The sequence below is a fragment of the Podarcis cretensis genome (genome assembly GCF_951804945.1).
Source record: "Podarcis cretensis genome assembly, chromosome: 3".
NCBI lineage: Eukaryota > Metazoa > Chordata > Lepidosauria > Squamata > Lacertidae > Podarcis > Podarcis cretensis.
Window position 1 is genome coordinate 22,597,161 of NC_137172.1, and position 21,750 is coordinate 22,618,910.

At 40.1% G+C, this 21,750-nt stretch overlaps 2 protein-coding genes across 2 annotated transcripts in view; both read left to right on the top strand.

Moving 5' to 3' along the window:
- The window catches only part of ABCG5 (ATP binding cassette subfamily G member 5), a 231,802-nt gene that overhangs the window by 132,115 nt on the left and 77,937 nt on the right, over nt 1-21,750 (top strand). The window lies entirely within an intron of this gene.
- The window catches only part of LRPPRC (leucine rich pentatricopeptide repeat containing), a 124,191-nt gene that overhangs the window by 88,130 nt on the left and 14,311 nt on the right, over nt 1-21,750 (top strand). The window contains exons 27-32 of the mRNA XM_079968468.1: nt 110-200; nt 5,503-5,645; nt 5,779-5,905; nt 9,105-9,231; nt 13,374-13,462; nt 19,439-19,643. Of these exons, the coding sequence (XP_079824594.1) occupies nt 110-200; nt 5,503-5,645; nt 5,779-5,905; nt 9,105-9,231; nt 13,374-13,462; nt 19,439-19,643 (782 nt within the window). The remainder of the gene's footprint in view (nt 1-109; nt 201-5,502; nt 5,646-5,778; nt 5,906-9,104; nt 9,232-13,373; nt 13,463-19,438; nt 19,644-21,750) is intronic.

Below are 21,750 nucleotides of genomic sequence, written 5' to 3' on the forward strand. Positions count from 1 at the left end.
TTTACAACTTGATACATATGCAATAAATGTCTAATAAACCTAGCAGTTCTTTATGTCATGTATAGATGTTATAAATGTGGTGTGTGTTTGTAATATTTTCTCGTTTAAGGTTGAAGCCCTGGAAAGCATGGTAGAACTGACTCAAAAGCTTTTTGAATGTGATAGAGACGAGATGTATTACTACCTGTTAAAATTATGCAGTAAGTAAAATGGACAGTCTCTTCTTTATTTTGGTTCTTATAAATGAGGAAAATTTTTGTATGTTTCACATTAGACTTACCAATGTTCAGAATAGAATTGTTTTTGCAGCGACAAAAAAACAATTGAGATATTAACGTTATTGAGAAATTAATAGTATTGTAAGCAACTAATACTATGCACTTTACTTGTATGGCTAAGGATGTAGTGGTATTGGTGGGAGGGGTTACAAAGGGCAGCAACTGTAGTTTTAGTGTGAGGAGCAAAGAATTGGAATTGTGAGGCACAAAGTGTGCTCATTAATGGTTCCTCATCATTCTGGAAAAATGTGGCAAGTGGGGTGCCGCAGGGTTCTGTCCTGGGTCTGTTGTGGTTCAATATCTTTATAAATGACTTGGACGAAGGAATTGAGGGGATGGTCAACCAATTGGCAAATGACACCAAACTGGGAGGGGTAGCTCAGAAGACAGAATTGGGATTCACAATGTCCTTAACAGATTGGAAAACTGGGCACAAACTAACAAAAGGAATTTCAGTAGGGACATATGTGTGGTTCTATACTTTGGCAGGAAGAACCAGCTGCACGAAACACGCAGCGAAGTAAAGCATGGAAATATAAGCTGTTAAACCTTTAAAATATGGCCTTCTAAGATAACTGTAGCTTGCCTTAGTTACAATCGTGAAAGTTCCTAAATAATTGGTATAGAAACATGAGAATGGCTTGTAAGAGCCATGCTGTCTGAGCTTGGGGCAACCAGCTCAGACTTCACACATTGTGCTCCTTAGGTAGACTACGTAAAACAATAGGCTTGATTCCCTTCCTCCGAAGGTGTGGAGGAGTAACCTAGCTAAGGGTCATCTAGTCCAAACCACTGCAATGCAGGAATGTAAACTAGATCACAAATGACAGATTTGCTACTAGCCTAGGTTACTTATTGGGTTTACTGCAGGGTAGCCAGTATGGTGCACTCCAGATGTTTTGGATTGCAACTCTCAGCAGCAGCTGCAGCAAGCATGTCCAGTGGAGATAAATAAAATTAGAGCTTGCTTAAAAGGAAACAAGACCTTTGGACACAACCATTTGGTCAGGGTGCAATCATGGCCTGTCTCATATTCCATCCTTGTTCTCCTTTTTACCTAGTAGGTGGGCTGGTCACCGCAATTTTCAAGTGTACTGTCTTTTAGCTGCCAAGCTGCCTGGGCTTTATTGCAGCTTGTTAAAGATTTCTTCTCCCTGCTTCAGCCCTTTTCGTTGGGTGAAACATTTGGTATGGCATTTGTCCATTTAGTTCAGTGCCCTGCCCATGGGTGAAACGTCGTTCATTGTACTTCAGCTGCATTCCAATTTACCAGTTAAGTTTCTTTCTTCCAGTTTTAGAGTGTTAACTCGAATAGGGAAACATTCTGCAGTTGGCTTACTTTGGTTGAACGATAATTGAAGGTTTTTGTAAACCACCTATTTGCTTCTGCATAGGTGGTATTTATCTCTTGAGGAGTTCTTTAAAGAAAGTTGCCATTTCCCATCATTGTGTAGTACTAAACCATGTCTCAGAAATTCAAGAATCCTCTGTGTAATTTCTCCCCTTGCTTTGAAGAGCTGTCTTGTTTTGCTGTCTACAAAAGAATTTGAAAAGATGTTCCTCTTTGCTACATACATAATTGCTTTCAATAGAAGATAGCCAAATACACTCGCAGCCTCCCAAGGAATATCTTGAAAGCCTTTCAAAATCTTACCAGTACGTGGGCAACTTGTTAAGCATTTGAGGACAATTGAAAATTGAGAGCCACATAGCAATCGGTTACTGCAGATCCGATTGACGGAAAGGGAATTTTGCAGGCGTGCCATACCTCTGAAACATTTTGTCTCATCCTCTTTTAATAGGATCAGATTTTATATGGCCTGGGATCCAAAGGACTGCTTACATAATGCTGTGCATTGCTAAAGGCTTTGGACTTTATATATCTTGAATTGGAACCTCCCATACCATATGACACACAGTTTTTGAAACTGAGAAGTCATTTAAAAGCAGTTTGATAGGACATTTTGGAGTGGTTGTCTGCTTTTCAAAGAAAATAGCTAAACATCATCTTGCAGGGTCCTTTATGCATCAATTTGTGCAATCAAGCCCTGGTATGAGTAGAATTGGATACGCTACATGTTCCTGCAGTTCTTCTCTATTCAGACATCTGTAATATTTGCCTAGGAATTTGTTTCATGTTAGTAGCAACCAATACTGGTCAGTTGGGCTAGTTTAACCATAACTAGGACTCCCCACTTAACAAAGGAAAAATGTTGGTGTGGCTGAACTTTGTTGTTGTTGTTGTTTAGTCATTTAGCCGTGTCCGACTCTTCGTGACCCCATGGACCAGAGCATGCCAGGCACTCCTGTCTTCCACTGCCTCCCACAGTTTGGTCAAACTCATGCTGGTAGCTTCGAGAACACTGTCCAACCATCTCATCCTCTGTCATCCCCTTCTCCTTGTGCCCTCCATCTTTCCCAACATCAGGGTCTTCTCCTGGGAGTCTTCTCTTCTCATGAGGTGGCCAAAGTACTGGAGCCTCAGCTTCAGGATCTGTCCTTCCAGTGAGCACTCAGATCTGATTTCCTTAAGAATGGAGAGGTTTGATCTTCTTGCAGTCCATGGGACTCTCCAGAGTCTCCTCCAGCACCATAATTCAAAATGGCTGAACTTAGTAATCCTTAAAAGGATACCTTGTATATTGGGGGGGGGGGCAAAGATTCTTTAATTTTGACTATGTGAATATGAGTGTAGCCTCCTTCTTTCCTGCTCTTCTCATGGATGGATTTCCTCCTAAATTTCTTGGTTTTCACTAACTGTAATTTTCTATGGCATCTGTTGAGTGCTTGTTTGCTTAATCATTTGCTTTTTTTTTTAAAAAAAAAAGACTTTCAAACCTCAATATGAGGTGAGTTTGCAAGCTGTCATTTGAAGGTAAGTACTAACCATAGTTTTCCAGTTCAGACATGGCAAACTGTGGTTAGCCAAAATTAGGAAAGTGAAGGAAGGGCTCCATGAAAGAGGAAAGCAGGCTATGAAATTCAATAACTATAACTCTGTAAAGTGCTGCAAGATTCTCCATTATTTTTGCTGCAGCACCCCAATACAACCACCTCTATGGAACTGTTTGCTTTACTGCAGCTCGGCATTGTGATGTTACGACACCTTCATGTCTCTTTATAAGATAAGGAAACATGGTTTTTTCCATCTACCTTGGCAGAGTATTCACCTCTTTTGCTTACAAAAAGAACATTGAGAAGAGAAGTGGCCAAGATATTTGCTGTATGCTTTATTTCATTCTTGCATTTCATTTCCTCAGCAGCTTTTTTACGACTAAACAACAACAACAATTGTTTTACAAATACTGGTTCACCATAATAAAGCAACTGGGTTTCCAAACATAATCTTCCTTTAGTAGGAGGGAGTCCTCCTCCTTTCCCAACAAGCAGCCTGTCTCTCTTCAATGGTGAGAGGAGAAATCTAAGATACAAATTTTATCAAACACTGTTGTGCAAAATCTGTAGACAGCAAGAAAAGACACAACCAATTCAATCTACTTAAATAAAGAGAAAACAGCTTTGTCCGCTGTAAGAGCAAAAAACAGAACCATAGTCTTAACCCACGCCTAACCATCTTTCAAAACTGTTGCATGCAATACAGCTCCTGAGGTTCCATTGCTATTTCTGTATATTATTACAATGTTGGCTAAATTCAGTTTCCCCTCAGTTTACAAATGTAGGCACGTAGTTCAGCACAAAAAAAGGCATTATTATAAACCTGTAATCCGTCATTGATTGCAAGGCGAGTGATGAACAGAGGTTACTTTAACTCTCTAATATATGGAGTTTTTTTTTGCAAGGAGTTGGGGGATGTACTGTGTTCACTGAGTGTTCCCATATTCAGGCACCTTGGAATATGGGAAATGGTGATGAGCCAGGGATTTGGAACAGCATGTTGCCTATATCCTGATGACCCCCATTGCTGTCTCTCTTCCAACTTGTAATTCTGGAGAGCTTGTGAAAGTCCTGAACTGCTTGGCATCCTTATTGTAGTAGATAGGGAAGGGGGAGTGGAAACATACCGTATTTTTCCGTGTTTAAGACTAGGTCTTATACTCCAAATTAGGTTTAAAGGGGCTCATCTTATACACAGGTAGTGCTGAAGGCTGTTTTCTTAATTTGGAGTCCCCCAAAATAGGGGGTGTCTTATACATGGGGGCATCTTATACACGGGAAAATACTAATTCATACAAAACAGAAATATTGCTGGTTGAGGATTTTGATGGTGTGGGAGTACATGTGCAGCCTGCTCTGAGTGGGGTTCCATTCCCCTTAAGGGATCAAGTTTGAAGCTTATTGATTACAGAATGTGAGCAGTAATTGGCTTAGGCATTGAATGGACCTGACTATATCTGACTCCTGCCCATTGTGCAGGGAGTCCGGTAAGGGTAAGCCACCAGAAGGGGGAGCCCCATTGATACAGACCAACTCAAGCTCCCCCAGGTGTTCCCGATGGGGTTGTGTCATGGTCGTAGCCCTGCCCTGGGCTTCGGACAAGATGCACACCCCTGAATTCCTTTAACGGAATACTCTTACACTTGGAGGGGCAGGTGATGGCCACACCTCCCCTCTCCCATCAAAAGGTCAAACAATGCCTAACTGCAAAACATTACAAAGGTGTGACGATTGCTACGAGGTAGGCAAAAACCAAATGGCCCGTGCCAATTTTGCCAAGTGGAAAAATTCCTCCTAGGCCCCTCAACGGTGACCAACCGAGGTCCATAGCAAGGCCAATGAAAACCTGCAAAAAAGGGAGGGCGGGCGGGAGCTTGAAGAGGCGAGCCAAGAAGAAGCCCTCCGGCTCGCTCCTCCACTTAAATGGTCCCAGCCATGTCCTCACCAGCCAGCTGATTGGCTGGCTGAGTGCTGACGCAGTCGGGATCCCCCAGGGCAACGCGGGACTTCGTCCCCCGCCCCTGGGGAAGAGTAGGTGGCCACGCTGTCCACCGCAACTCCTCCCCACAATGAAGATTTCTAACTAAAAGAAATTAGGACTACACTGGCAGGAGAATTATTCCTATGGTGTATAATATTCTGTTTGGCTCTAATTATAAATAACTTGAAAAAAGAATGTTCAAACACCCACTCCAGATTAAGTAACAAAGGAAGTTGGTTATATATGGGAAAGTAAACTTCATGTGAAGACATGCATGAAACAGCTTGCAGCAGAAAATGACAGTGCCACATTTAGGTTTCCTCTCTTCTTTCACTTTTTCCCCTTCAGAGGTAAACAACGATTGGCAAAGGGCTGACGCTGTTTGGACTAAAATGCAAGAAGAAAACAGTATTCCCCGTGAAAGAACTTTGAGGCTGCTAGCAGATATTCTTAAGGCTAATAATCAGGAAGTTCCGTTTGATGTACCTGAGGTAAATTAGGTTAATTGTTTTATGTGGTGAAATACTGGCTTTAAAATCTTTCATATTGGTTGGTGAATGATATGGCAGAGGGAGATTGTATGTATGAAGATAAGTAACTTTTAAAAATGGTTTTCTTTTAAAGACTTGGTTTGATGGGGCTACTGATGAGGCTGTTGATTCTATCAGTTCTCCCTCTTTGACAACTGCTGAACAGACAACAGATAATGAAAAAGAAATATTCATACTCTGCAAAAAGGGAAAACCTGAAGGTAAATTAATTTGGACTCTTTCTTAAACTATTGTTGAAAAGAATGTGCTAACTCATTCAATACAAGGCACAAGGCACGCCTGTATTCCCAAAATCACGGTGCTCTATAGCTAACATTCTGCTTCATGAAATTGTACTGTAGAATCTTGGTGCCAAAATATTAGCGGTCTTGTATTTCTTTCCGTGCTGAATATATAGGCTCCCAGTATGTAACTCCTTATGATACTATCTTTCGTACTGTTGTAAGGAATAATTTAACATATGAATGTGAGGTTATTACACTCTGTAGTAGGAAGAATATCCCTGATTTAGAATTTATCATCATATTCCGTTATATTAAATTTGGACTTCATCAAGATTAGAAGGCATCTCACCCACTACAGAAAGTAACTGTCTCCCTTTTGTGTTAAATTAGCCTGAAAAGAAAGGTAGTGTTGTAACATCTTTTGTAAATAGGGCTGTGCTTGCCTCCCAGTGTGAGCCAGTGTGGTATAGTGGTTCAGAGCAGTGGACTCGTAATCTGGTGAACCGGGTTCACGTCTCTGCTCCTCCACATGCAGCTGCTGGGTGACCTTGGGCCAGTCACACTTCTTTGAAGTCTCTCAGCCCCACTCACCTCACAGAGTGTTTGTTGTGGGGGAGGAAGGAAAAGGAGATTGTTAGCCACTTTGAGACTCCTAAGGGTAGTGATAAAGCGGGATGTCAAATCCAAACTCTTCTTCTTCTCCCCCACACCGATCCATTTTGGACCCTGATGCTATCCAAGGCTGTCCCAGATCCAGGCCCCAGCTTTAATTGAGGGCCATGCATTGCCTATAATTTGAAATGCTGATTAAATACACAGCCGAGGGAGGTGGAGAAGGCGACACATACAGGCAGCTTTATGGCTGCCGCCACCTCTCTTGACAGCCCCAGGTGGATCTGAGACTGCTTTAACCCTCTTCGGCTGAATCTTGGGTCAGCTCGATTTGGCCCAGGATTTAGGTAGAGCCAGTGCATGTGAATGTTTAGCTCTACATGGAAATCTCTGATTTCCAACTCCCTCTTTCCTTAGCAGAGACCCACCAATAAAAAGGTACGAGGGTATGGCGCTGTCATCCTCATTTTACCTCTGAAGTGATGGCTTCAAAGTGACCTGCAGCAGCCAAGAACTACTCACCACCACTATAGATACATACCATCAAACATTGGCCTAGAGCTGCCAGATATTCTTAACTCACGTCATGCATCTTCTCTTCCCTTAAGCCAAGATGGAATCCAATGGTTTTAGTGTTCTTCCTTAGGAAGCCACTCAGAACAATGAATTAGTTGAAATCAGCACAAAATTATATTCCAGCTTTGGTGGACACTAAATTACACCAAAGCCCTGGGTGTAATTTAACTATGCTATTGCTGGTTAGAATTGAATAGTTTTCCTGTGGAGGACATGAAGGTTTGGAAGACATAATGCTAACCAATCTAATACAGTCATACCTTGGCTCCCGAACACCTTGGGAGTCGAATGCTCCAGTTTTTTTCAAATGTTCTTTTGGAAGCTGAACATCCAACGGGGCTTACAGGGCTTCTGTTTGGCTGTCAGGAGCTTCCTGCATCCAATCAGAAGCCGTACTTTGGTTTCTGAATGTTTTGGAAGTCAAACGGACTTCTGGAATGGATTCTGTTTGACTTCCAAGGTACGACTGTGTACCCTCAGTTTAGATCACAAGCTGTGGTTGTATCAGCACATCCAGTTGTGCAGTTACATAATTTTTGCCTCTTCACTCAGCTTGGGGGAGGAGGGCTCCCTTTGGAGAGCGACGTGGATTGCTTCTCTTACTTCATAAGGAGGTGAGCCAATGCTGCTGTTTTGGGAGCCCTCTTGCCCATTCTGATACGTGGTGCCTGGACTTTTGTCCCAAAGTCTTGCCCTGATGACATTGGCGTCATCCAGTACACTATCAGCACCCAAGAGCACAGTCTTTAGCTTCAGCACCATAATTGTGGTCAACACACCAGAAATTGTATAAATAGCAAATCGAACAGGAAGTGTTAGAAATTTACCTGTTTCTTTTTTCAAAAAATGTTTGGATATCTTTACTCAACACAAAATGTTGGCGATGCATCTTGTATTATTGAAATAAAGTGCAAGATTTCGTGAATGCTAGTATTATTTAATCTTTAAGTGTGCCATTATTCAGGTACTAGAGATATAAAGAAGAACTTGCATCACATATAATATACAGTCAGTATGTGTGCTGTAAGTTGATTCTCATTTATTCTTTGCTTGGTTTGGTACATAAATTTGCAAATACCAGCTGAACTCCGCTAGATATAAAAACTAAAGTTTATTTGATTTAGCATACCGTAGTGTATTTAAAATATTAAAAAACAACACTGCTTTTAAGGGAAATAAATAAGCACTGTGCCCCCCACCCCAATGTATGACATTAATTTTTAAAGAGTATATTAAGCAACAAATTACTGTTTCAACAGGATGTTTACAGCTCCATAATCTTGTTCAGAAAAGTAAATGACTGAAAAGTGTGGTTACCTTTCCCCCCCTTTTTTTGGTAACGTCTTTTCACTAACTTGACAGTTATTGTGAATGTGTGAAATAAAACTGTTAATCAGTCAAATAAATGCAGTTTTAGTTTACTTGTTAAATATCAGTATATTTGTAAATTGTATGTTTTTATGTAAATCTTGTCGTAGCCAAATAATTTGATCTCCCAGTACTGAAAACACTGCCAATATTTGCTGAATGCTGCTATGATACAGTATCAAACATTGCAACTCTTTTCCACAGAGTTGGGGGATGCGTTAAAATAACATGAATTACGTCTTTGAACCAAGGTAGCCTAGTAGCAGCTCGTCAATGAACTTGAAAATGGCAATTCTGAAGGTGGCTGAGGATAACTTGTTTGCAATTGGTGGCAGTAGTTTTTCTTCTTCTTCTTTTACTTGAATTTAGGTTGCTAAAAGTTCAGAAAGGATTTTGTATTTTAAAGAAACAATTACGCAGAGAGGATTTCAACTCAGAAACCAGACAGTTTCTTAAATAAAGCTTTGGACTTTTAAGATATATATGAAGAAAAAAGGAATAGATTTGTTTCAGGTGCTATATTTTTCTTTCTTTTCCAAAAAGAGAGATATAAATGCTGTTCTGTTGCACTTCAGTATAAGTTGACACATCAGTTGTTTTGTTTTAATTTTCTTTGCAGTGGCATACAAAATTTTACAAGAAGCACAAGAGCAGGGTAGTGTGTTTCCAGCCTTTGCATACGCCTTACTTATAAGAGCATTGCTGAGCAAGGGTTATCTTGAAGAAGCCATCAATGTAAAAAACATGTAAGGAATTTTTTTTCTATATTCTTGTTTATCTGTGCACTTGTAACCTTGCATAAAAACCAGTCCAGTCTTTGCTTTCAGGTGAAATTTCTGTTTTCCTAATAGAAAAATGGCCTTACTGGAAAATAGCAAAATGCATTGGTCTTTCCAATATGTTGCATGTCATAAGTTATAAAAAAAAGGGGGGAGAAAGCTTGGCATTCTGACATCGGGTCATTTTGTAGCTAATGATGCATCACAGCCCAGTCACACACTTTGTACACTTAACAATTTAACAAATGCACACATTATCCAAGCACCATTCACTTTTAATGGCTGGGTGAAGTCCCAAGACCAGACACAGAAGGCTACAGGCATCACTTTATATCGAATGCACTGACAGAATCACACGAGTAGGAAGTGCCATTTAGTGAATTGGGCCGTTCAGCTTTGTGCATGAAATTTCGCTCCCATGTTGTATGTGCCAGTTAGTCACTACTGAATTACACCTTGTAGGAATACAGTTCTTTCACGGTGGAAATATGTGACAAAACTGGCCATACCTAAAGGCCTTGCTTTGTAATTATATTTATGTGTGAACTTTTAACGTATATAAATGTTTGATTTAAAAGCTGTTTGTGATGCATTCTGGGATAAGCCAACATTTCACCACAGAAATCTTATCTTAAGATAGCTTTAAAAAATAAACATAGCGGTCATTCTTCTGCCTAGCATCACTGTATATTTCATAAGTTTCTCAAAGTTGTAGTATAACTTTGTTGTTGTTGTTTAGTCGTTTAGTCAAAGTATTGGAGCCTCAGCTTCAGGAACTGTCCTTCCAGTGATCACTCAGGGCTGATTTCCTTAAGAATGGATAGGTTTGATCTTCTTGCAGTCCATGGGACAAAACTGCATGGACAAAAACAACAGGCATATAAAAGTGTAACTTTAGGCAGTGCTATTTTTCTAGAAAAAGAGGGGCCGGAACTCACCATGAACACCTCCCTCGTTCTCTTAGAATGGCAATGGCGCCTACCTAAGAGGTGCCAGAACTGAGTTCCGCTGAGATCCGGCTGGGAATAAAAGCCCTGCATAGGAAAATATGTAGCTGCCTTATACCAAGTCAGATCATTGGTCCACCAAGATCTGTATCATCTAGGGGTGCCATATTTTGAAGAGCAAAAAAAGAGGACGCCATGACAACACTCATTTTCAATACCCCTACTATATGTAGGCTATAGAAGAAATATCCCTGACTTTAGGTATTATCTTAGGGGCAGAAAGGAAGATGTCAAAAGCAGCCAAACAAAAAACTTTGGTCATAATCCAACAGGGCTGTGAAATCAAAGAAGGCCTTTTCTTTCTGCATGTACAGATAGGGCCACGAATGCCAAAAGTTGTGCAACATGAGATGCAAAAGTAGCCATTTTATACAAGACCATTTTAAGCACTTGAAAGAGGCTGTCAGGATCACTGCCTGATATAATGACGGTGCATGCAACTAAATGAAAAAGGACAGAAGCAGGCAGGTGATCTGAATCCATTTGTTGGGGTGGCTGCCATCTCATTTGCATACTGCTGGAGGACATAGGGGTTGTAGATTTTGAGCATGTTGAGAGAGTTGAGTTCGACTTTTTCCTAGCAATAACGTAAGCCAACTTTGGAAAAAAGATGAGTTCAAAGAGTTCCCGGGTCTTTATCGATAATCAGATTGACTAATTTCAAATAACCACAAAAGACTCTAAGGTGTGCAACAAAATATAGAACAGCTTTATCTTAAATAAGTTAAATATAAAAAAGCAATATATATATATTAAAAAATACCACCCAAATTGATTAGCACTAGCTGGCCAAAAACAACAGCAACAACAACCTATCACAAGCAAAAGTATACATTAACAGAAAAGCAAGTATGTAAAAAGCACAATGAATAAAAAAAAAATGGAAGATCTCGTTGCAGGTGTGCTGGAGAATGGAGTGGGGGCAGAGCACAAACCAAAGGCTCATGCATGTAATTCAAACCCATAATAGCATTACAACTCAACCAGGATAGTATAGGGACACTTAACTGAGAAATAAATGCTTGAAAAAGCACTCAGCCTTTTTTCTTAACAAAAATGATTAAAAAGGCAGACTTAAAGGAACGCTGAGCTTTCTTTGCCATGGCGTCATTTAAGACCCAAGTACATAGTGTGTATCAGAACAAAGGATATTCAGGATCACATGCCTAATTAGTTAATAAGGATTATTCTTTAGGGTTGTTGAATATCAATAGATAATACAATAAGCGTTTATTGATTGGCATATCTCTCTCTCCCATAGAAACGTCATAAAAATTCACACCTTCCCAACACATCAGTAGAGGTTGGAACTTTCACTGGGAATTAAAGTGGTCAAATAAATCAAAACAAAATGCTTCTTCCAGGTGCTGTTTTCTTAAGCCTGCTATACATAAAGCACTGCTGTTGTTAAATAAATTCTGTGGCAACAGGTAGTCTAGAAGAGAAACTAAAATATTTAAATTGAAAGGAGAAATCCAAGTTGAGGTCCTTTTGGAGTTGCTTTGCCTTGTTTCCAGTGGAGCTGGAATAAGAAGTCAGAACTCATTTTTGTGTACGCATTTTAAGTAAAGGGGCAGGTTTGTCTTAAAAAATCCATAATATCTAACAGCAGAATGGGAAAGAACTAAATGAAAGTGCTTTAAGAAAATTTTAGTTTTCAGATGCTTTTGGTCAGTCCCCAGGCCTACTTTTAGAATTCTGATGAATTTTAGGTATGGGTCTAAAATAGAAATCTAGTAGTATTGGAATGAGGGATTAGTTCTGTAATAGTGGCTAACATCTATTTAATCACACTAAAGATTGGAAGATTGGAGAAAGTAAATCCTTTGTTATATGTAATTTACAGTCTCATGCATGAATTGTTGACTTAAGGGCTTTGACAGATGGGACAAAGAGGGGGCGGGGAGGGGGGGAGAAGCGGAACTGAGCAATAGGTGCTTAGCCAGAGATTAAGGGGATTGGTTGGGAGAGTAAGAAAATCCTGAGCCCAGTGACTGCATCTGAAGGCCCCAGAGGCTGAAAGTGACTGAGAGGATAGTTATATTGTGAACTCAATGCAGGATTTTCTTGGGATTGATGAGAATAATTTAGCAATGACCCTGCTTACCTCCCAATCCGCTCAGCTCGTAAGTTCAAGTAGGTAGGCTGCTCAGTTGTTTGCCACAAGATGATCATGGTGGTTTAGCCTGATTGTTGATATGGCAAATGGCAGCCCTACATACACTCCGGCCAGCGGAGATGTTCTAACCTAGAAAATGAACCTTGTAAAGTTATCCTGAGATATTAAGGAAAGTCTGAATTTCATTAGTGATGTTGAGGGCACTTCAAGGCACGCACTGGAAAAATAGAAAAGGATTTTCTGGTTAGTCACTCAGTGTATGTTTCTCGAAAGGCTTTAACCAATATTATTAAAGCCAAGTTCTTGTTGATGCTTCAGACCCAGGGATGCTTTCCCTCCGCCTTTCCCCTCTTCTTGCTTTCTAAAGGATGCAGAACTGATGAATTATGAAATTTAGTTTTAAGGCAGCAAAAGCAATACGTTGAGGGGTTTTTTTATTATAAAAAACCTGTATGCATCTAGATGACAGAAATTTGAAAATTAAATCAACCAAATGATACGGTGTTGGTTCATAATATCCCTTTAGTTTATATTTAAAATATACAGTGCTGAAAATAAATGTTTCATTTTTTTATTGCAGAAAGAATAGTTTTACATTTTATAATTATGGTGACTGTTTTAAAAAGAAGGGGGGGGGGGAAGTATCCCGCTTAGGATACAGCAGAACAATGCTGGGCATGCAGTTATTTTCGTCATCTAATATGTCAGCATTCAAGAATCTGAACCGATTGTTTTAAAAAAATCTTGTACTTTGTTTCTTTTGTTGCTCATTTCCAACTTTGTCATCTGTCAGAATGCACAAAAAAATTATCCTTCTATAACCATTGACAGGATAACACAAAAGCTGTCTCCAGGTCGATATTTTGCGGCAATATTTTTAACATACGAACAGTAGTTTTTATAATTTCACCTTGGTGCTCAACCATTTATTATCGTATCAGAAGCATGTCAGTAATTCCTTTCTAAATGTCTGCTTCTTTTAGCGCTGAGACCCACATCAAGGGCTTCGTGCTGAACGATGCTGCCAGCAGCCTCCTCATCATAACGCAAGTTAGGCGGGATTATTTGAAAGGTATGTCACAATGCTTGACCTTTACGTCACATTAATGCCTCTGCAGATTTTTCTTGTAACGCCCTTCGAATACTTGGATAAAGGAGTCCATTTAGCAAATTACCTGCTTATCAAGCGCCTTTTGTGGTAGCTGAGAGACGTAAATTACTGTACATGCATTTATAATACAGCTTGAATATGAATGTACTTGTCATTTGACCACTTAGTCCAGTTTCCGTTCCATTTAACACAAGATGGGTTTTCTTAAGATGAATCACAGCTCTTCAGACATGCAAAATTTGTGCTCCAGAACGAGAGAAAGTACAGGCTTTCAAGTGCGTTAAAATTCACAGCACAAGTCATTTTGCTTGGAAATTAACATACTTTAGAGCATCTGAAACAATTCCCAGCAGTTTCTTCCCGCACATTGTGTTGGTAGTGCAAGATATCAAGTGAGTTAAATTGAGTGTTAAATGTGCATGGTTGTGCACTAAATGATTATAATATTGATTTTTTAAAAACCTTAATCTAATACTTTTTAATAGTTTGCAATACCAACAGTAAAGAAACCTACATTGTGCTTCTGTGCTCCTTTTAAGCTTACATTGTACGGAAACACCAGGGTTGGTTGTGCAAAATAAATGCCTGAAAATGCAATGATGGACCATTTTATTGTTGCAACCCTCTCTTCCACACATGTTGTTTGTCTTCAACTTGGAGGTGCTACAAAGAAGTGAAAGTGATGTTTTTACCAGGACAAAGCCACTGAAGTTCAGGTTTAGAAGACTGAAGCTTATGCAGATTTAGGCAGTTAACATTCAATTTTACATAGCAAGATTTGAAACTGTTTGGAATAACTACTGATTGCTAAGTGTTTCATTGCTTATGTGGATATTTATTAAAAGTATAACATGTCATTTTAACATGAGGACTATTCACCAAAAGTTCAGCGTCATTACCTCTCTTGTTAGTGAGTGCATTACACTGCACATAGTAATATGTTCTCCATATAAAACACACACAGTCAAAATTGTACCAAGACTCTGTCTTAAAGCTGCTTGCTTTGCTTCCTGTTCTTCCTGTTTTGCCTTCCAGATTTAGATTCGTTTTGAGGGCCTGGAGTAGTAAATCAAGCTTGTATTGAGAGGTTCTGCTAAAATTCTTACGTAAACTTAAAATCTGTCCTTTTATGACTTAATTCCAGTAATTAAAAGAAGCCGAACAACTGTGCTGGAGATTCAGCATTTTCACATGCCACTGAACAGTCATATTTGTTTACAAATTCCCTTTCGTTTCATGCCTCTCCCTCTCTGCCCGACAGCTCATTTTGAATTGATCATCACACCATCTGACTTCCCCTTCCTCATTCTCTTATTGCTGACAGCATCCTTCATTTTTCACTTGCCCAGGCGTTGTAGCCTTGCATTGTATTTGACTTCTTTCCTTTTTGTCCACTAGTCAGCAAAAACTAGGAACATCATCATATTTTTTTGCTGTATATGTGTATATTTTGCTTTTTAAAAATGTATTTGAAAGCTAGAAGCTCCTTGTTTTAAACATGGCATTTCTGCTTCATTTTTGCTCCATCCCTAACTGCAGCCACTATAAAGGACATGCCACAGAGACTTCAGCTCCTGCACCAAGCTTTGAACTTGCTGGCTGAGTCATCTTGTGTTCCTTTGCCTTTATTTGTCCCGATTCTCTCCTGAATCCTGACTACTACATGTACATTAGCACTCGGCTTTCCCACTGCTACAGCAACACACAAACACATGTCCTGGTTTGCTCCTGGCAGTATCCTCTGACATGTGGAACATGAATCATAGAATCATAGAGTTGGAAGAGACCACAAGGGCCATCGAGTCCAACCCCCTGCCAAGCAGGAAACACCATCAGAGCACTCCTGACATATGGTTGTCAAGCCTCTGCTTAAAGACCTCCAAAGAAGGAGACTCCACCACAGTCCTTGGCAGCAAATTCCACTGTCGAACAGCTCTTACTGTCAGGAAGTTCTTCCTAATGTTTAGGTGGAATCTTCTTTTTTGTAGTTTGGAACCATTGCTCTGTGTCCGCTTCTCTGGAGCAGCAGAAAACAATGAGAAGCTCCTGCCATAACCACATGTCTTTGAGTTCATCTTCTAGGCCTCCCCTATACTGGTCATGCAAAATTCCCTTTCTTTTATTGACCTAGAATCCAGAATAGTGAAGCAGCTGGTTGAATCTCTTGTATACATCCATATAGGAAATAGCTCCCAAAATGCACCTTACTGTGTCTTGGTTGGCCTCAGTTCAAGCTTGTCACTTGAAATTACAAGTGCCCCCGTTTGTGAAAAAATATACTTTCAGATGGGTACACTAGCCTGTTGCTTGAAACAAAATGCTAAAGGAAGAGCATGCTCTTGAATAAGTTTACTTGAACATAGACGACCCACTTTCATCCCGAAGTGGAAAACTGAAACACCTACCTGTATGAAATCCTTTAGAATAATCTATATGCACAAACTAGTGATTGTAAATATAGCTGCTCATTTTCAACAAGCAAGTTTATTCATATGTGAATATCTTAAAGCAGTCCTATGTATGTATTCTTAAAAGAAATCCTCCTGTTCATCCTTGCCAATTTGTATTTCTTTACTACCTTTTAAAATACATTTGTCAACTTCAGTTGCATGGTGTTTCATGTTGGACACTTCCACTGCTTTACAAATTATACACTCTTATGCATGCTGGCTTTTAGCCAGGTCTTAGTTAAGTTGGAGGGGGCTGGCTGGCTGGATGGATGGATGCTAGAAGCTTGGTTTTCATTTTCAATTATTTACAAGCAGCTTGTAAACCCAGATTTGATGAATCTGAGCAAGGATGCTCATGGCTTTAAAACCATCAGTGCACAAACCAAGATTTTCGGGGAATAGATTTTGATTAAGGACTTGTTCATCAAGACATAGCTGGCAAAAGAGCAGACAGTAGGGACTTCCGGGTTGGCGCCATCGCCGAATGGCGGACTCCCTCCGAGCTCCGGAGGGAGCCTGCTCGGCAGGGGCTGGGTTCTACCGCGCCGGCGACGCGGGGACCCTCAAAAACCATGGGCGCTGAAACCCATGGGCATGGTGACTCGGCGGGCACCGTTTGCGTCCCCCCGACCCGCGAAGGAGCCTTTTTAAAGGCTGCGGAGCGGGTGACAGGGGGTGGTGGTGCTGTGAGTCCTCCGCTTCCCCTGCCGAGCGAAGCCGCATGCCATTTGACGGAGAGCGCTGACTTCTTCCATTGAAAATTTGGACTTTAAAAGAATAACCCGTGAGTAATTGGAACTTGGATTTAAAAAGGGGAAAAAAATCTTTTTAAATTCGGAGCGAGCGGGGGAGGTGCAAAAAGGAAGTCAGCCTCCCCCCTGTTGTAGAGGAGCTAAAGCAAAGGATTTGACAACTAAGATCGAGTGCAACCTTTTTTTGATAAAATTATTAACTTCGCAATGGAAAATTATAAGACTGGGCTGGAGGAGAAAAGTGGAATGTGAATTAAAAGGCAACCCCCCCCCCCCGGAAACCCCAGGAGCGATCCGTAAGAGCGCCGGGAGAGGAGAAATAGAGTTTTTGACAGCTGTCAAAGGAGCTGTCAAAGCGGAAGAACAAAAAGAGAACTTTGTTATGAGGACTTTGCTGGTCACATTTGTTACAAATTGGATATAAATTGTTTAAAACAAGGAATAATAAGTTACTTTGACTGTTGGGTGTGATCGGGAAGGAAACTGAGTTACTATAATCCCTCTAGAGGAGCTGTGGGACACTACAAGTATTGTTGGCATCGAATTTGAATAGGACTTTTTATCTCCTGGGAAACTGCAGAAATGGAACACTATTTTGTCTACAGAGGTCTACACACTAAAGGAGACAATAGATTTATCTATTGAAGAATGGAAGGGACTTGCCGTAATGTTTTGTTCCTGAATAACAAAGCCTCTGCAGAAGAATTAGAAGCTTTTTGGAATTAGAACATTTGTGCAGGAGAGCAGGAAAAAAAAAAAGAGGAGGAGAGAGAACAACAAGAACAACAAGAATAACAAGAACTGGACAAAGTTGGAAGATAGACTCCTTCCAAGATTGGACATGTGAAATCAAAGATGACCAAAAGATGGCAAAGACTAATAAAAAGACGGCAAAGCGGACTGGTGAAGGACTGTGGTTTAGATGTGGGAGCTCCAGGATGACAGTAGATATTGACGGACATTGGGAACGCAACCGGGAAAGGGGGGAGGGAAATTTGGAATCCAAAGGGTGTTAAATTACATTTTATTCTTTTTTCTATTTTTCTGTTTATTTCAATCTGTATTGCATATTAAAGAGGGGAACTCGTGGAAGGGAACAGGTCGATTTTAGGGGATGGGAAAATATTTTTTAAATTGGGTCAATGATAAATAATTTTAAAATTTGGGGTAAGAATTTGTTGAATCTATTTGAAAGAATTGGAATACAAGAGGGGGAGGGGAGGGGAAGTCATGGAAAGATGCCAATGAAAATTAGGTTTTAAATTTGGATGTTTTTTTTTTCTGTTATATTTGAAAATCTTTAATAAATATTATTTAAAAAAAAAAAGAGCAGACAGTAGGAGCAGGAAGACGTCTGCCATTTAAAGTTACTAAGCTGCAAAAACACGTGAATTGGGATTCCTATTCATTGGGCATTTTGATAGCCGCTTGTGATGTTGCACAGCCACAACCATATCATCTCTAGCCCCCAAAACTGAAATGTGTGCCCCAACAAATGACAAGCAATGTAAAAAAATGTGCAAAGGTTAGGTTGATTATTACCTGCAAATATAGAACTCTTCTGTGAGAGTATTAAAAGTAAAGTGAAGAGCAGGAAACCAAACCATTCTCATGGTATCTACACCAACTGTTAAAAAGACACAGGGTAATATTCAGGTGGAGATTGTCCCAGGTGTCTCCTACAAAAGCATTCTGGGCAGGAAAGGATACTTCCGTGAGACAAAGGTCAGACTCCACGTTCTAATAGTCAGCAAGACCAGACCCAAACATAATTGCACACCCTTAACCACACATACAAATTCAAATGTGAACACACTAACCTGTTTTTCATAGAAACTGACATGTATTTAATTAGGAATAAAGTTTCACTTCCCATTTTCTCTGTAGATTTCCCCCCTGCTTGTTTGTATCTTTAAAAAGGTCTCCCATAGGCCAGAAGCAAACAGTGCCAATGCACAGCTGAACTCTAAGCCCTGCCTTACAGTTATTCAAAGCCTCAAATTCAAAATGCAGGTTCATTCCAAAAATTGCATGTGTGCAGTTTCAAAATGTGTCAACACTTTTGGTATGTTTGCAAGATATACAAGTCTTATGTCTGCTGAATTTTTTCTCCCATCTTCTTTGATCTACTTTCAGCAGATATTACAGATGAAGTATCTACAGTTGTATTGTTTGCAAAATATCAAAGCCCTTTCCCCTCTCAGTTGTTCCCACTGAACAGCTGGTGGTTGGGAGGGGGCCCAGAAAGTCAGATGAAATATGGCTCAAGGGCCCAGAGGTATTCCACCCCTGATTTATACCATGGCTATATGCTGGGTTTAAAAGCTGAAAATGAACAGGAAGAGGTCTACGGCATTGCTGCAGAAGATACATGCCTTTACTAATGCATCCTAGCCAGTTGTACTGACAGAGTTGTGCCCCTCCAAATTGAGTGTAACCCTCACTTGTAGGCAGTTGACCAATTTTTCTGATATGGGAACTACTCGCCCGCAGTGCCTCCATCTTGCTTAGTAGAACATCACCGGTATGAGGCTTCCATGGCAAATGCACAACAGCAAAGGTGATTGGTGTCACACAAAAGAACCCAACTGAATTCAAGGGATAGGATTGGGGAGATTTTATGCTCTTTTCCCTATTGTTGATTAAATATATAAATTTGGAATATAATAGGCCAAGGCCCAAGTTTCCATTCTGAATGATGACTTTTCTTTTTTACTTTTTCATATTCTGAATAGATGCAATATCTACTCTCAAGGCACTCATTGAAAGTGGCAAGGTGCCCATTCCGATGGCAATTACTCGACTTGTTCAGGCTTTGGCTAAGAAGGGAGATGTGGAGAGTATAGCCACTGTTGAGAAGATGATGGCAGACCTCAGTGGCTCTCTTAAATTGTCGCGTATGCTTTACATCAATAACACAGTGTTGGCTCACATCAAGAAGTAAGTAACTCTGCAGTGATTATTGTTTCTGTTTTACAAGCCAAGAAAAGGCAATATGGTGACCTTGGTTGCCTTGCATATCAATAATCTTTCCCTTCGTAACAGTTAAATGGATGCTAGAATTGGCTGCCATTGAGATTTCTTATCCTGGAAACAATGGAGGCTGGAGCCCATTTAATGAATTGCAGAAGCTGGCAGGTTATTACTGGATAAGTGAACTTTGAGTAGGCTAATGATGTCAAACATATGCGCTTATCAAATTCTGCCTCCCTAAACGGAGCCTCGACTTAGGCTGGTGTCTGAAGTCTCTTCTTAATGTTCTAATTCGCAGCACGATGCACACTTCCACAAAGCCAATAGAAGGTTTTCACTTTGCATCAATAAACTTTAAATGTGCTTTTAAATTTGGTTTGCACCCCTAAAATTGAGCAGAATGCATGTGTGATTTTTCAGAGTTATAAAGGTATGTTCTGTACATGCAGATTCTTACTGGCTTTGAAAGAAATTCATGTGCTTAATTTTCTAATGAAGGCTTTAGAAACGTTTTAGACAACCTTTTCAAACCTCCTTTTAAAAGAATATGCGCAAGGTTTTGAAACATTAAAAGGTGCATTCCAGTTATGAGCTCTCCTGCCCTTTAACTGCCCGAAAACATCAGCAGTACAGTTTTTCTGTGTGCTTTTTGTGAGATGGCATTTTGTTTATTTTTCGTTTTGGTATGTATGGAAGGGCATTTCCATAACATTCACTGAGCACATTTTAACATGCCTCTCAAAATATATCTTTTACCGATATTCTCTGTAGAGATTCTGCCCTGTTTTCTGGTTTTTCCTTTCGTACCAGTCTTAAACAGTAGACTCGGTTGTTTTTTCTCCAATTTTGCAGCTCTGTAGAGTTATATTATGTCTCAGGTATCCATGTCTGAGGCAGGTAGGTCTGGTGAAAGTACCCATGCCAAAGAGCCACAGGATAATTTTAAATAGTGTGATAAAAGCAGATAGAATTGCAAGCCACCTGCACAGGCCAATTTCCAAATCCAGGCATACTGTTTTCAGACATTGATCAGCCAGAGAGAATTCAGTTCTGCAAGTCCTTAGAGTGCCCAAAGCTCAAACTTCATTATGAGTGATTCAGACCATATCTTATTAGGGAGACTTTTACAAGAGCTTAAACACAGGTTTCTCTCATCAGTCTTCCATGAGAAATGAAGTACAAGGGAACTGCCATGTGGAAGAACAAAATACCGTATTTTTCGCTCTATACGATGCACAAGACCACAAGACGCCCCTGGTTTTTGGAGGAGGAAAACAAGAAAAAAAATATTCTGAATCTCAGAAGCCAGAACAGCAAGAGGGATCGCTGCGCAGTGAAAGCAGCAATCCCTCTTGCTGTTCTGGCTTCTGGGATAGCTGCGCAGCCTGCATTCGCTCCATAAGACGCACACACATTTCCCCTTACTTTTTAGGAGGGAAAAAGTGAGTCTTAATAGAGTAAAAAATACGGTAATGTCTGTAGAACTCTACTCTTTTGCGTAGCAAGCACAATGTTGCCAGCATACTTAACTGCTTGTTCAGATTCCATTTTTATCAACAAGTTTGGCCATGTTTTTGCTAACTCCTAGGGAGAAAATCCTGCCCTATTAGGCATTCAGGTACTTCTTCAGACTGGAAATTGGCTCTGAACTCATTACAAACCTGTAGCAGCTGCCAGTACCTGAAGCACAGATCCTTGATCAAATGTATCTCTCCATGAAAATTGTCTTGCAACCAGGCTCCAGAGTGTTTAGAACTTTTCCCCCAAAAGCACAATAAACTGTTCTATTTCTTTCTTACACATCGCTATCTCATGCTGCATTATCCTTCAAAGAGAAAAGTGTGTAGACAAAGCTGCTAAATGTATCACATTTAATTTTGTTGTGTTTGAATCCAAAAAGACAGCTATGAAAAATTCAGGAAAATATTTAATTTAATATTTTTTTGAAAATACTCTTTGGTTGCTTTGGCATTAATTATTAAGAGGTTGTCCCTGGATGTTTTATTTTTGCCCTTTTATTATTTCAGAAGTAACTAACCAGCAGTCATCTTTGTTCCGTTAAAAAAAGCAGCAT